This window comes from Lactuca virosa, chromosome 8 (genome assembly GCF_052849685.1).
Source record: "Lactuca virosa cultivar CGN04683 chromosome 8, Lactuca_virosa_CGN04683_v6, whole genome shotgun sequence".
Lineage (NCBI taxonomy): Eukaryota > Viridiplantae > Streptophyta > Magnoliopsida > Asterales > Asteraceae > Lactuca > Lactuca virosa.
Genome location: NC_136433.1, coordinates 51,389,453 through 51,406,031, shown reverse-complemented (window position 1 = coordinate 51,406,031; position 16,579 = coordinate 51,389,453). Strand labels below are relative to the sequence as shown.

Sequence of the window (16,579 nt, the reverse complement as noted above, 5' to 3'; positions counted from 1 at the left end):
AGACCAAAATGGAACCTTATAAGTGTCATAAGGAAGCAATGCTCATGAACCTTAAAGCAGAATACCATATGTGTTCTTATAAAAAGAAACATGGAACGATCTACCACACATGCTCGAGCCCGACCAATTAAACCTTAAAGTTACCAATTAAGTGTAAGGGAATCCTCCCTTTAATTCATAGAAAGGAGAATACCATGATACTAAATGAAATCTCTCTCTCTCTCTCTTTTTACTTATTTACATTAAGGCTTGTGTGAAAGACCTTCAGAAGCACCATGTTCATTTGATCAAGTTTTCCTCCAGCTGCGAATTCCCAAGTATGCCGCCGCCATATCCAAAATGCTAGCAGGTTTCACCTCATCAGATGTTTTTATCCTGCAAACATAGATAACAACAAAGTATATAAAATTTCCATTTTAAACAACAAAAGGTCAACAAAACCAGTAAAATATAAACCAAAAGATCTTTTTAACCAGCATTTTTCTATGATTATTAGTAGATGACATTGATAAATAAGAGTTATCACTAACCCCGTATCAAGAGTATCTGTTGGTGGTTTCAGGTCACTACATGTGCTATTTGATGTGAATAGAGTTGTATCTTCTTCAGCAACGTATTCTCCTTTCCCTTTTCTGTTTTCCTCATCAAGAGTGTTGTCATTGCTGCTTTGTTTTTCTAACAACAATTCCAGAGGTGAATGATCACCAATGTTGACTTCATCATGATCAGTATCCTCCACATGATTCTTCTCATGATCAGTATCCTCCACATGATTCTCCTCCTGAAGAGTCTCAGTTATGTTGCTGCTCTCTGAACCCACATAATTAAAGACACCATCTACCATTGACTTCTCCACAAATGTTTCCACAGTCGTTTCATCACCTTTAGAAACTAAAAGATCCATTTCTGGTCGACTGAAATGTATGTATATAAATCAGACAAACGTATACAAGGAAACAGAATTTTGAATCCAAAATAATAAAACACTAAAAAATCTACAATATTGGAAGTCTAACCTTGTCTCGGATGCAGAAGAAGACTGGTTCAGGTCATTGCATGCCATGTTTGCTCTATGTAGGATTGTAGCTTCTCTAACACAGTGTTGTTCATCCATATGAACAGTAGTAAATGTATTTAGACTGTTGCTACCTTTGTTCTTTGGATTCTTACCCTTCCATTTCTGGATTTTTGCATCTGGAGTGTTTTCATTGCTTCTTTGTTTTTCTACCACAATTTTCGCCTGTGGATGATAATCATTGATGTGTGCATCACTAGTAAATGAATTTACACTGTTGATACCTTTGTTCTTTGAATTCTCACCCTTCCATTTCCGGATTTTCACTTCTGGAGTGTTTTCATTGCTGCTTTGTTTTGCTACCACAGTTTTCGCCTGTGGATGATCATCATTGATGTGTGCATCACTAGTAAATGAATTTACACTATTACTACCTTTGTTTTTTTTACTCCCGTTATCAATGTTCTTTCCCTTCCCTATCTTGATTTTCACATCCTTAGTGTTCTTATTGCTGGTTTGTTTTTCAAGCACCAATTTGACCCGTGACTTTCCCTTATTCTTTCCCTTCCCTTTCTTGATTTCTGCATCCTGTGTGTTCTCATTTCTCCGCCTCTCCACAGTTGCTTGGACATTTCTCCTTTTGCCACTAGTAGAAACAGGAAGCTCCACTTTGGGTCGACTGAATATGATAGTCCACAAATCCATTGTATATAAATGAGTCAAAAGAACACAAAGAAATACTTTTTCGATATATATTTTAGTTTAGAGTGGTTTAAACATTAATAGACAACTTAGCATGTTACAATATTGCAAGTCTTACCTCATATTAGATGCGTAAGAAGGCTGCTTCATGTCATCCCATGAGTTGTTTCCCTCCTGTAGAGTTGCAGGATCATCCCATGATTTGCTTGCTTCATGTAGATTTGTAAGGTCATCCCATGAGTTTTTTGCTTCTGGTAGAGTTGTAAGATCATCCCATGAGTTTCTTGCTTCGGGTGGAGTTGTAAGGTCACCCCATGAGTTGTTTCCTTCGTGTAGAGTTGTAAGGTCATTCCATGAGTTTTTTGCTTCATGTAGAGTTCTACCTTCTCTGGCACAAGTTTGTCCATTCAATAGAACACTAGATAATGTATTTTGAGTGTTGCTACTTCTGTTCTTTTTACTCTTCTTCCTTTCGTTATTTCCCATCCCTATCTTGCTTCCTAAATGCTGAGTGTTATTGTTAATGTTTTGTTTTTCCACCTCCGGTTCATACAGTGAATGATCACCATTGCTATGTTCATCACAAGTTTCCTCAACATGGTTCTCCTCATGAAGAACCTCACACATGTTGCTGCAATCTACCATTGGTCTGCTACTTTGCAGCCACTCATGGATTTGCACAGTCGCCTTTTCATGACTCTTAGAAACTGAAAGCTCCACTTCATGATGACTGAAACTGATAGCCAGACACCCATATGAATGTATATAAATAAGATAAAAGAATGCAAGATTGCAAGAAAACAAAATGTTCGATAAAAAAATGCAGTTTAGATTGATCTAAACAATAATAAACCACTTAAAATTTGCAATATTGCAAGTCTAACCTCTTATCAGATGGAGAAGAAAGCTGCTTCTGGTCATTGCATGCTTTGTTATTTTTACCCCTCCTCCCCCTTGTTCTTTGTCTCCCTTTCTTGATTTCTGCACCCTGCATGTTCTCATTGCTGCTTTGTTTTTCTAGAATTGATTCCACCAGTGAATGATCACCATTGCTATGTTCATCACAAGTTTCCTCAACATGATTCGCCTCAGTTATCATTGTAGCTTTGTCTTTCTGGGGATTAAGTGTAGTTTCACCTGGGAACAATACACTCATGATCTCTTCTCTAGGTCTCTTAAGGCCCACAAATATTGCACGTGGAGCATAGACTCTTGGAGTTGCATTATTTGAACTCACAATTAGAAGAGGATCCTCAATGCTTGCAAATGCTTCTGCAACCGTATCTGGATTTAAACTCAAGATACAACCGTCTCTTCTCCTTAGAAGATCACCTACAAACTTCTTGGGAAGCAAATAAGCAATGTTGTTCCACCCCAACAGCAAATCAAATACTACTTGGGAACAATCTGATAATTGCAAAGAAATTAAAGAAACTATCATAACCAACTTCAATGCTATCAGTGGATGGTAATAAGAGACAACAATGTTCGATCGTTCAATCCATGATATGGTTTCCTCTTTTTTGTATAGAATATGCTGAACTATTCCAACAAGAAAGTCTGTGATATCCTTCGAAAAGATCTGCTTGGAATCTGAGAAAGTTGTATCTGGAGTACACGTCGTGTGAAGATGTGTATACCATTCAACAAAAGAAGATTTTGTTGTGAAAAAGACTCCTGAGGAGAAAGATGCCATGAATAGAAGACGATCCAAGAGATATACAAAACTGTGAGGTGATATGTGGCCAGGAAACATCCAGTAAGCTCTATACGTATCTACCATAGCATTATGGAGTGATGGAGCAACATAAACATCATTGAAGCCACCTTCCTGAAATTTCTCAACGAATGACTTCCATAAGGGATTCCATTGAAGGCCCCTCATAATCTTCTCATGAAGTGCAAAAGATTTTCTGGAACTAAGACATATCATCATCACTCTCCCAATTGTCCAATAGGAGAGGTCACTTTCAATGTTGAGGTACTGAAGAATAACTTCCTCTAGCAAGTTCAGTGAAAGATCACTCTCCCTTAAGGCAATCAAGTTCCAAGAGACTGATTTTCGCCAGTCTAATGGAAACACATAGTCAAAATATATCATAGAGCTTCCAAGAAAAACTTGCAAAATCTTCATATCATCAACTGTGAGGTTGAGATACTGACAATCTAAAAGAAACTTGGATACCTCAAAAATGTGAAGAAGAGACGTGCTTTGGTGAAATGAAGAACCGTTTAGAGTCAAATTATAAAGCGATTGAAGAGTTTCAAGCACCTTTACACCCACAGAAAGTAAATCTGACTGCCAATATGACCGAATAGCAATCCCCAACTGCTTGCTATCCAAAGTTAGAATCTTTCCATCCCTATGAAGCCCCTTGTCATCACCAACATTTCTTACCCAATCAAAATCCTTGTTGACTAACAAGTAAACAATGTTTCCTTTTACATACTGTTTCCTCACACCAAAATAATTTAAACAGAAATCAACATGACCCTCATGCTCATTTGCTTCTGCATTCTCAAGACCTCCAAGACTCTGGAAGATATCCATTACGTTGTTCTTCCAGAGATTAAAATAAAAAACCAGAGTTCTAACAGAAACTTGATTCTGAGAGATCTTGTCCTCTACATACTTACTAATATCAGAGGGTAACTCATCCTCCCAGACATATTTTACAATATCCAACTGGAGATGAGCATCCAAAATCTTTCTGATCGATAAGATTTCTCCCCTCAGACTCTTGTGTTGTTGAGAAGCATCTAAATGCTTCTTCAGCTTAGACATGCTACTCTGTTGAGTAGTGAGTACTTCAATTTCACTAGAAACAAAATCATACAAATCGTCCGAATCCATTTTTGCAAGTGACTTTGCTTTCTTACAAAGTTCATTCTTCTGAGAAAAATGCTTCAAAGGCCAACCTATGTTTCTGTTTCCCCATAATGAGTTAGAGAACACATACCAAAGTATGAGCAATGTTGCTTCCTCAAAATGAGAAGCCTTCTCCAAAAGATCAGCCTCTTTCAGAACATCACCCCATGACCCTGCAAGCTCAGCAGCATCAAGGAAATGTCCTGATTCTTCTTCCAACAACATAAGATCATCAAGGCAGCCTAACCACCTTAAGAAAACACGTTTTGATTCCATAGAACGAAAGGCTCTGACAAACTTCATCATGGATTTATGATCTTTGGGCTCGTAGTAATAAAGAGCACAACCCTCCAGAAAATCTTGCTCGTCTTTATCGATTTCTCTACTTTGAACATGAACATGCTCATTCCAATATTCTACATACTTCAAGCTTTTATCAAAAAGTTCCCCTTTTCTGCAAACCGACAAACAGTTAGAAAACTGATGTCCCTTGGCATAAGCTTCAGCTGCATCACTATAACATCCGGCTAGCATGAAACACTCTGCTGCTGCATTAATGTCCCCACACTTATCCAAATAAATTTTTCCTGTATAAAAAATTAGAATTAGATGATAGAAGTTTACAAAAACTTCATCTGATCTGAGCAAAATCACAACTGATCAAGTAGCACAAAAGCACAAAAACGTCTTTATGACGGAGAAAAGAAGTTACCAGCTCTTTCATACTCTCCCAAATCACAATAACATTTAGCTGCTAGCTCAAGTTTCCTAATAGACTCGAACTTTTTTGCAGCTTCTCTAAGATAACATGAAGCTTTTTCAGGATTTTTTCCACGAATTTCTTCAGCAGATTTTCTACGACCAAAAGCCTTGGCCATTGTCTCCCACTTCAAGTCTCCAGCTCTTTTGAAGCTCATTGTTGCCATATCAAATATGTTCTCATAGAAAAGCTGGAAAACATATAAAGGTCATCAGCACCCTTTAGACAATAAACAGCAAAACAGAATAAAATAATTTCAATAAGGGATAAACACTAAACATCCACCTTTTTACCACGCTCCAGCCATTCCTGAGGGCTGCTTGCACATCCCATTGCTTGTTCTACTGAATCATTCAGCTTCCTTACTTGCACAAGGCCCCTCTTTTTCCAGTAGTCAAACATTGGTTTGGAGAGCTCCTCTTTGTTCTCACATATCCATAACCTTTGCCTTGTCCGAGTTATAGCAACATACAATTGTTTCAATTCATCACACAAGACATTATGTTTCGATTCCTTGAAGCTCGGGAAAGAATGAGGAAGTTTCTCATCAAGCCAATCGTGTTCTTTCATGTATCCATATATAACACTCCACTGGTCTTTCATAGGGGATGACCCAAAAAAGTTGTATAACAAGACATCCTAAAAAATCAGGCCATGTGAGGGTGTGAGACATCAAAAAGCAAAATATACTCAAAATCACAAAAGATATGATTAAGATTTAAGAAGGAACTTACCTGGAACTCAAGACCCTTGCACTCTGCTATAGTGAGAACAAGAGCCTGATTTCCAACATCTTTACAAACCTCAGTCTTTGCACATTCATCGCGAACCAATATCACCTGTTCAGCACCAAAGCTAACAGTTTTTTCACTAGTTCCTGTGTTGCCAAAGATTGTCACAATCCCATTTTTATCATTGCCAGACTTGAGTAAAACAGGAGCTTGCCCAGAAATAAAACTAGTCTCAGGCTCCAAAATATCAATTGAGTGAGCAAAGTAAGAGTATAGAATGTAAATAACACTCTGAGCTAATTGGAGCACACCAATATGAGTTCTGGAGTTCTGTTTTAGTTGCAAAATCTCCAATACATTAGCTTTCTCTTGTTTTTCGGTTGATATGGTCCTTAAAAGCTCTTTATAGAACATAGATTGTATATCTTTAAATCTAAAATCAACCCCCCTTGCAATGTTCAGTGCAGTATTACCAGCAAAATGAAAGCCTTCATCAACATTTTGGCAAATATATTTGAAAAGAGAAATCTGCCTCATACTAAGATCTTGCACTTCATCAATGTATATAAAATCCATTTGGTCGCCTTCATAACCCCTGGTTTTAAGTCGATGATGAAGATCATTTACTAAATCTCCCAAATCGAAATCCCCACGTTCAGCTTTCATCTTTTCATAGGCTTCAAAGAGGGAACTTATAGTGTCTCTTTTCTGTTTTGTTAAAGTGGATGCACAACCTTCGGACAATAAAGAGTAACCTTCATAGCTCAGTTTGCCATCAAAATTTTCTCCTGCTGGCAAGCTTCCTTTTATTTGAGAAATTATTTCAGTGAACACTCTAGATGGATCAAGGTTCTTTGTCAAACTTGATTCAAAGTCAGGCCAGTAGAGTGAACAAAATCTGTCAAATGTAACGTTTCTTGATCTTATGAAAGTTTGCAATGCAACAGATCTTGAACTTATATGGTTACCATGAGAGCCTTCTCTTGCCACATGAAATCTTGTAAAGAATGAATCGCCCAATGTTTCATCCAACATCATCAGAAACTTATGAAATGTTATCACAAGAGGATAACTTTTCTCAGGAACATCAATGAATGTGTCTGGCACATCAGATTCTGATGTTATATCTACATCATCAAGATTAATCTCTCTTGATGAATTCCCATCACATGAAACACTGCCATATACATCAACGCTTGGAAGTCAAAAAATGACATAACAAAATTCTATGTATAAACAATCCAAGACAAGAAATAAGTAAAAGAAACAAGCATTTGCACACCTTTTAAATTGGGAAACATGTTGCTTCACCACATAGCATGATTTTGGGTCAACTGTCACAAAAAGCTGTCGCAAAACAGTCGGTTTGCTTTCTTCATGATCATCAACAACTTCAGCATCTTTAACTCGGCTTCTCTCTGCTTCACAAATAGCAAGAAAAGACTGCTCATTTTGTAACAACTTCATTGTCAATATAGTGGTTTTGCCTGTTCCTGATTGCCCAATAATACATGAACTTTTGGAATACAAAAATATGTCCATTTGTTCATCAGAGAGATTCACAGGTAGATCAATTTCTCTACCAAAACGCAAATATTCCACCATCCCAGGTGATAAGGAGTAGAACTTCATATGCAACAAGCTTTCACTCACTTCATTGGCACCTTCACATTTTATTACATCTTGAAATTGGATAATTGCTTTTGATGTTGCCCAACTCTTAGGAATTTCCAAGTTTCTGAACAATATAAATCCAACATGACAATGTTAAGAGCATGAACTAAGCATGCATTATAATAGCTTTAAGATTCAGTAAACGGAGAATGTATGTACATACCCCTCCAAACATTTTGTTGCACAACGATTCATATAAGCTTCAGTGTATGTAGCAAACATGCTGTCAAGTTGTTTTCTCAGTTTTGGAATCTCCTTTATAGGTAATATATCCCAAACCTTCAGAACTTGTATGTACTTCAACTCCTTGATGATATCAATCGTGCAAATAAGGTGGAGCCCTTCAACCTTATATGTTTTCAATACCTTTGATGGTGTTTTACAATCTATGTTTCCATCATTAGGCCTCCATCCACCAGAAAGTTTTTGTAGAAAATCTACAACTACATTCTTCATGCGAGAATCTGACAGTTTTCCAAATGACTTTCTGAAATTATCGCTGAAGAGAATCTGATGGCATAAATTGAAAAGAATTAATATGAAGAACAAAAACAGGATATTACATAATAACATATTTAAGGAAAAAAGAATCATGGTCTAAATGGAAGTCAAGTTAAGATACAATACCTTCCATTTTACATGTTTAAGAAGTAAGCTATTCCCCTTAACCATATCATTAAGTGGTTCTATCTCTTTCTTTGCATTTATTATTATCTTCTTCAAGCATTTATCAGCATTAGCATCAAACAAACAATGGCGATTCTTTGCATCACACACTAAATCCTTCCATATTGAGTCACTACGAGCCAGGGTTCTTTCATTCCCCAATATCCAGAGACAATGCCTAGATAGAAACAGAAGAGAAGACATACAAATTTATTAGATGTAGTTCTAAAAAAGGAAAGCTATCTATAAAGATCAATAGTTATGAAAGTCAAAGAATCCCACCGTGCTCTGGTCAAGGCAACATTAGTCCTTTGAGGACTAGACATGAATCCAACATTCCCATGGCTATTTGATCTTACAGTAGATAAAATTATAATGTCTTCTTCTCCACCTTGAAACCCATCAATTGACTTTACAGTTACTGAAAATCCATCATGTTTCTCATACTTGTAACGAATTTTCTCTTCAATCGATACAACTTGTGCAGTATAGGGAGATACAACACCAATGCTAACCTTTTTCTTGGACTGGTGCCATGCTACAAACATGAAAGAAGATGTCATGAAATGATCATTGAAACATTAAAAAGATTATATGAACCAAATTCAACTAACCAACAACAAAAAAGAAAACAGAAAGACAAAAAGACAAACGACAGCTGCATGCGGGGGATATAACCAATAGTATACCTTTATAAAGCTTCTGCACTATCTTAACCACAATAGACACCTCAACCATGTTTCTTTTGCTCCCAACATCATCACCTTCTTCTTTTCCACCAACAATATTTATAAATGAATATGAACCAAACATCTGTCCTGAAAGATATTGCTTTCCATGACTCTTACTTGTCACATTTTCTGCATCCAGGATTTGCTTATGATAAAACTTCCTATTCGGGAAGGAACTTATTTTAGGATGCATTCTGTATTGAACATTCAGCAGGTTCTTAGAATGACCCAACAAACTCAATCTTTCAAATAAGCTTCTTCCCAATCCGCATTCACTTGAAACCTGTCCACAAACATCGACTCAATCCAAGTATAGCTTAAAACACAAAATTTTGAAAATAGAAATATAGAAATTAAAATAGCCTTACATTGCTTTTAACCGTTGCAGGTAACTGGCACTCATCTCCAATGAGAATAGCATGTTTCATTCCAGGAATTTGAAGGGGAATGATGGCTTCAGACTCTTTCATCTGAGCAGCTTCATCTATAACCAATAACTTCAAAGGCACCATTTTGACTTTCTGTAACGCGTAGGAGGTAGATGTTGTGCAGAATAAAAGAGAAGCTCTTTCATAACAAAACCGTGTTATTGCATGTCTGTTGCCACCTGGCAGCTTGAGTCCTCCTAGAGAGGTCTGCAGCCTTTTTAGAAGAGAAAGAGACATGATTCTCACAGAATTGATCGATGACATGTCACCTGACTTAACAAAATCACCTTCCAACGGTTTAGAAACGAAAATTTTCTCAAGTTCTTCAGAAACCAGGTTCTTTTGGGACAACAACGATTCCAAAGAGCTTAAATTATCCAAAAGAGAGACCATAGTTTGGAAATTTTCTTGCTTCATGAAACTTCTTGGGATATGAGTACAGAATGTGATAATGCACCTTCTGAGTGGTTGTACAAAAGAACTGAATCGTTCTCGCACAAACTCCATGAAGGATTTGACTTTCAAGTTGTTGGTTTTACTTTTGTTTTCATTTGTAACCTGTTTTTCTTTCATCGATTCATTTTCCACAAATACATGATATTGAGAAACACAATCTTCAAGTAAATCAACCATAGATTTTATGCAGTGCTTCCAACCAGTCAGAGATCCAAGGCACTCTGTAAGCTTCTCAACCCGATGATCCAGATAGATTTCTTCAATGTCTTTTCCAACTTTCAACCTCTCCTTGTTGCCAAACAATAGCAAATCTCCAATGGAACAAAACGAATCACCATTTGCAGTTATAGTTTTAGATGATTCCTTTACCAAGCTTAGAACACGTGAGGCTACTGCTACTATGGCAACATTAGTTGGAGCACACGTAAGTGTCCTACACTTCATTTGCAAGAAGATAGAGAGCATCACACTTACTGTCATCGTTTTCCCTGTTCCAGGGGGTCCCCATATTTGTTCCACATAGGATTTATGGCAACATTCCATTTTACCAATCGAAGCCATAATAGCTGCTTTCTGGGATTCATTCAGTTTAGAAACAAGACTTTGATCAAATCTCTGGACAGAACTATTGCAACCTAATGAACACATATCACACCTCTCCTTAACCTGTAACAAGGGACATTGATAATAAACACTGATGTTAAGACTTAACAAAGGAAGATTTTATCAACTAATTATGACTATAATAACTTCTTACCACTGAATCAGGGTAAAGAATCTCTTTGATAATATCAAGATTTACATGCTTGTGCAATGAATTCCAGATTCTTTTCTGGGTTGTTATATTCATCAAGAAAGCAACAAACATCCCATCATGGAATTCAATCTTTTGTGATGCAGTGACTTTAAACTGTACGGGTGTACCACTATCATCATCCTCCGTGTTATTTACTAATAAAAAAGCCCATGTACTACCCACACTCTGCAAATCAGAAACAGATCCGGGTCCTCCATTTGTTACAATAAGCAGATCACCAGGTAAAGTCTGATAAGGCTCTTTTCGGCGTTCACTGTTTCTCCAAGTAGCAACAGTAACATCATACATCGTTTTCTCTTTTCCTTTGGCCTTCTTAAAAGAAGAAATTTCAGAAAATGGAGCTTTGTACATCATCTTCATACTGGAAGCCAATTCAGTACGTGTTTCCTCAAGCAAAGGATACACAAAAGAACGAAAGTAGTGTTCTTCAGATTGGAAAGTAAGTGGTATTTTCTCCACCTGCAAATGATGCATCAAGTCACAAGAAAGATTCATGTGATGGAGATATGATCTAAAAAGATAAAGCCAACCAGCTTATTTAAACAACATATAGTTATGACTTATGAGGAAATCACAAAAAAGTTTATGTTTTATGTTTCTCAAAAAACAAATAATCAGCTATCTTCATGCCACTGATCTGGGAACGAAAGAAAAAGAATGATAAATATTCCAGCCCAAAATGAAAAAAAGTTGACTTTGAGGTCAATGGGTTATAATTTTTTCAAGAAGTTTATGTGATCTCTGCAACTTTTGGATGTATATGTGAAATCAAAATGGACTTCATAATTATAACTAAACAGTCGAATGTTTCAATTCAATTTTGTGATAAGATGCCCGATTGAAATAATAGACCAATGGTTTCCTAAACAAAGGGCTAATCTGAAAGAACAACTACAATTTTAAAAATAAGACAGGGGTAAGAAAAAGTGGAATGATCCAAGTTACATGCATTATATGTATGAAAATCGAGAATGGGTTCACCTAGGAAACTAAAAAAGAACAAAACAACAAAAGACTTCAAGAACTGCAAAAAGAAAGGAACGATCAACTGTGTAAAGGAAAAACCTGGTGTTCATAAAGGTTGTCATTGAGTATGTCGTCCAGAGACCATGAAAAGATCAACTGTGCAAAGTCGTGATCTTGGCTCTTAGCAGCTCTTTTTTTCTTCCCTGAGGAACCCCCTTCCATCATCGCCTTCTAATGATTATAAAAAACCAAAAATGAGAATCCAAACTCGAATATGAAACTGGGTTTTCTTGTTCTTGTTCTTGTCTTGTCGTTTAGAAAATGATGTGTCTTATCTTACTGTCTAAGGAAGTGATCGTAGTAGAGATCTAATAGCAGAGAAAAGATTCGACGATTGCTTTTCTAAAGCTTCTCCGTACATTAAAGGCGCAATCAACATTTCTTTTGAACAAAAACAGAGGAATCAAGATACACTAAAAACAGTTCGGCTTTACCAAAATGAAGTCAAGTTCAAGTCTCCGCTATTTCTCCATTTCTTTATGTTTTATCTTTTCCTCCTTTTTCTTTGGCTTTTGTTTTCCTTTCCCACCTATTGGAAGACAATAAAGTAATGGGACCCTTTCTTTTAAAAAGGTTGTTGGAAATATAAGCTATTTAATTAGGATAATAATCTAAGTTTAATAGGTTTTATAGTTTATTTACAAAATTACATAAATGGTCCCAATGGAGTGAAATGGACAAATTCACTCCTTGTGTTTTGTCAATATTGCGTAGATGGTCCATTTCACACACGACGTCAAAAACTCCCGTTAAATTCCTATAAAATGACATTTTTACGCTTTTTACATTTTTTTATATTTTTGTATTTTATTATTACTTCCCTAAACTATAGGGACCATTTATGTAAAATACTAGAACTATTAACTTAATCATGATCGCTTGTATGTGTGTCTTTGTGGCAACAGACGGTGAACCTAAACACCGACTACACCTTCATTGGAGGGAATTTAGATACAAATCAACGATATATCTTTAAATGGGGTTTAAAAGCTCATCAGATGATATATGAGATATTATGATTCTTCTTTAAAGAAGAGCGATCAGTAAAAAAGATAAATTCTTTTTGAAATCGAATGAAATTTTTTTCTCAAAATCTTGAAAGGACTGGTTTTCGTTTCCCAACTCCAACAATTGATCTTCATATACATGGTTGAAATTTTCTCAAATTCTTAAGATAAGTTACATAAATAGTCCCTACTTAATAAAGAAATGATAATAAAATAATAAAAAAAAAAGTAAAATGTCATTTTATAAAAAATATATTTTTTGACGTCGTATGTGAAATGAACCATCTCCATAATATCGACAAAGCACCAGGGTTGAGTTTGCACATTTTTTTAAACTTATATTAAAAGTGCCTATTACCCATACTACATCGACCATTTATGTAATTTTGTATAGTTTATATAACCATAATGATATATTATGTATCTCTTATATTTAGAATGCGAATATTCTTAGGTGTATTATTATTTATTACCTCCTAAATTATAGAAACGTAAATATGAATATTGTTATAGAAAGTTAATGAATATTTTAAAGAAAATTAATGAAAATTTACTACCTTGATCGTTGCCTAAATTGTAGAAACGTAGACATGAATATTATTATGAAAAATTAATGAAAACTAGTAATTAATGAAAATTGGGAACGGAAAATATTCCAATATGGGAACTACCTTGATTGGTATTATTAAGTCATTTATGATAAAAAAAAAAGTATGATCGCATTCATGCAATTCTTTTTCTATCATCCCAGCACGGCAATTCTTTTTCTATCATCCCAACCAGCGTTTCTATAATTTAGGAGGTAATAAATAATAATTATTAAAAAAAATATATGGTTATTAGTATTATTGAAATGTGTAGAAGATACACTGAAATCAATAAATATCTATAAAACAAATACAATCAAATAAGTACTTTCGAAAAAGGATTTTGGTTGTGTGAAAAGCTAAGCCAAACAACCCCAAAACAGTTCGGCTTTACCAAATGAAGTCAAGTTAAGTCTCTGCTATTTCTCCATTTCTTTATGTTTTATCATTTCCTCGTTTTTCTTTAGCTTTTGTTTTCGTTTCCCACGTATTGGAAGACAATAAAGCAGTAATGGGGCCCTTTTTTTTAAAAGGGTTGTTGGAAATATAAGCTATTTAATTAGGATAATAATCCAAGTTTAATAGGTTTTATAGTTTATTTACAAAATTACATAAATGGTCCCAATGGTATGAGGTAATAGGCACTTCTAATACTAGTTCAAAAGAAATGGACAAATTCACTCCTTGTGTTTTGTCAATATTGCGTAGATGGTCCTTTTCACACACGACCTCAAAAACTCCCGTTAAATTTCTGTAAAATGACATTTTTACGTTTTTTACATTTTTTTATATTTTTTTATTTTATTATTACTTCCATAAACTATAGGGACCATTTATGTAAAATACTAGAACTATTAACTTAATCATGGTCGCTTGTGTGTCTTTGTGGCAACAGATGGTAAACCTAAACATCGAGTGCACTTTCATTGGAGGGAAATTAGATACAAATCAACGACATATCTTTAAATGGGGTTTAAAAGTTCATCAGATGACATATGAGTTATTATGATTCTTTTTTAAAGAAGAGGGATCGGTAAAGAAGATAAATTCTTTTTGAAATCGAATGAAATATTGATCTTCATGTACATGGTTGAAATTTTCTCAAATTCTTAAGATAAGTTATATAAATGGTCCCTACAATTTAAAGAAATGATAATAAAATATTAAAAAAAATGTCATTTGATAAAATATATATTTTTTGGCGTCGTATGTGAAAAGAACCATCTCCACAATATCAACAAGACACCAGGATTGAGTTTGCACATTTTTTTAAACTTGTATTAAAAGTGCCTATTACCCATACTACATCAACCATTTATGTAATTTTGTATAGTTTATATAACCATAATGATATATTATGTATCTCTTATATTTAGAATGCGAATATTCTTATGTGTATTATTATTTATTAACTCCTAAATTATAGAAACGTAAACATGAATATTGTTACAGAAAGTTAATGAATATTTTAAAGAAAATTAATGAAAATTTACTAGCTTGATTGTTGCCTAAATTGTAGAAACATAGACATGAATATTATTATGAAAAATTAATGAAAACTAGGAATTAATGAAAATTGGGAACGGAAAATATTCCAATATGGGGACTACCTTGATTGGTATTAGTAAGTCATTTATGATAATTCTTTTTCTTTTTCTTTTTTATGATCGCATCCATGCAAATCTTTTTCTATCATCCCAGCAGGGCAATTCTTTTTCTAATTTTTTTATTATAATTCTTACATAAAATTTCACTATTTCTATAAAACTAGATTATAATCCGCAATAAACGCGGGGAAACGCATAAAAAACATACTAATATCTACATATATTGCATAATAATTATAAAAAAAAATTATGGTTATTAGTATTATTAAAATTTGTAGAAGATACACTGAAATCAATAAATATCTATAAAACAAGTACAATCAAATAAGTACTTTCGAATATATAGCTATATATAACACTATACTTTCATTTTTATATTGTTGGACTTAATATAAAACGAAAGTATGATGCTATATTGGACAAATACAAAATGAAGTATGATCCTACTTACACGATTGAGGGAACCAAAGAGACTAAACATAATTTCATCTTTTTATAGCAACATTTTACTTCAAGTTTTTTCTTAGTAAACAAAATAATAAAAGTATGTTGTTGTTTCTTGCATTTATAACAATATTTTATATTTGTTTTAAATAAGATGTTATATCTTTACTTTTTTCTATTGAAACCACTATACTTTGAAATTATAAGTTTTTTATTATGTTTAAAGAAATATAAGTGCGGTGCTATTATTAGTATAATTAGAAGTTGACTAGCCTAATGGGATCGACATACCCTACTTTTATTTTTCAATTGCATCTGTGACAACATTACCTGAACTTGAGTTTGTGTCTGTTATACATTGTTCTTCATACTATCTTTCACAGCCTCAACAAAAGTCACAATATTCCTAAAGTAATTCAAGGACATTTTAGATAACAAAAAAATACTAACAATGAAAATTCAATTAAAAACATCATTGTTTCTCTCTAACAAAACCCAATCTGACATGTTTCAAATTTAAAGTCTTTAGTTTTAGACACCACAATCTGACATGTTTCCATCCTCTCAGTCAATGTAATTTGAACTCAATCAAGAGCTTTCTAATACTTGGATAAATACAAACAACGTACACTGAAATGTCATTATACTTTTGGCTTTATGATAATTTTAGCATCCCACTTTCCTTTCATTTAAAATGGACAAATTAAAATGAAATTGCATTCAATGTTTTATAACAACTACCAAATTGGTCCTATTAACTGACATTTACAAAAATGGTCCATGTTTTATAAATAATAATCTCTATTTATTGAATTTTATGTAAATATTTACTGTAAAACATGTAACACACACTTTACAAAGTAAAATAATTTATAAACTATAGAAATCATAATAACTAATTATAAATTTGAAAACAGTTATTTTTGTATAACATTGGATATTTTATTCATTAGTCTATCATCATTATTTTTAATTAATAGGTAAAATGGTTTCAAAACATCTACAATGGTTTTTAAGTAAAGATTAATGATAAAATCATGATGTTGTACAATAAAATAT

General features: G+C 34.1%; 1 protein-coding gene across 4 annotated transcripts; it reads right to left on the bottom strand.

The window, feature by feature from the left end:
* LOC145129401 (uncharacterized) lies at positions 1 to 12,336 on the bottom strand. Of its 4 annotated transcripts, XM_079064093.1 has the most exons (17): positions 12,156 to 12,332; positions 11,915 to 12,046; positions 10,790 to 11,308; positions 9,517 to 10,698; positions 9,107 to 9,431; positions 8,700 to 8,955; positions 8,379 to 8,595; positions 7,915 to 8,261; positions 7,360 to 7,815; positions 6,081 to 7,254; positions 5,632 to 5,985; positions 5,299 to 5,536; positions 2,602 to 5,173; positions 1,836 to 2,453; positions 1,017 to 1,694; positions 531 to 914; positions 1 to 375 (listed from the first exon to the last, which is right to left on the bottom strand). In XM_079064093.1, the coding sequence occupies exons 2-17, from the start codon at positions 12,038 to 12,040 to the stop codon at positions 288 to 290; spliced, it is 9,534 nt and encodes a 3,177-aa protein (XP_078920219.1). In that variant the 5' UTR covers positions 12,041 to 12,046; positions 12,156 to 12,332; the 3' UTR covers positions 1 to 287. The 4 variants fall into 4 exon arrangements, 3 of the variants coding, with proteins under 3 accessions (XP_078920219.1, XP_078920220.1, XP_078920221.1); XR_013717478.1 differs by lacking the exons at positions 1 to 375; positions 531 to 914 and having other exon boundaries at positions 1,122 to 1,240; positions 1,300 to 1,390; positions 1,450 to 1,694; positions 11,915 to 12,336; XM_079064094.1 differs by lacking the exons at positions 1 to 375; positions 531 to 914 and having other exon boundaries at positions 1,072 to 1,240; positions 1,300 to 1,694; positions 11,915 to 12,336.
* Positions 12,337 to 16,579: the final 4,243 nt, after the last annotated feature.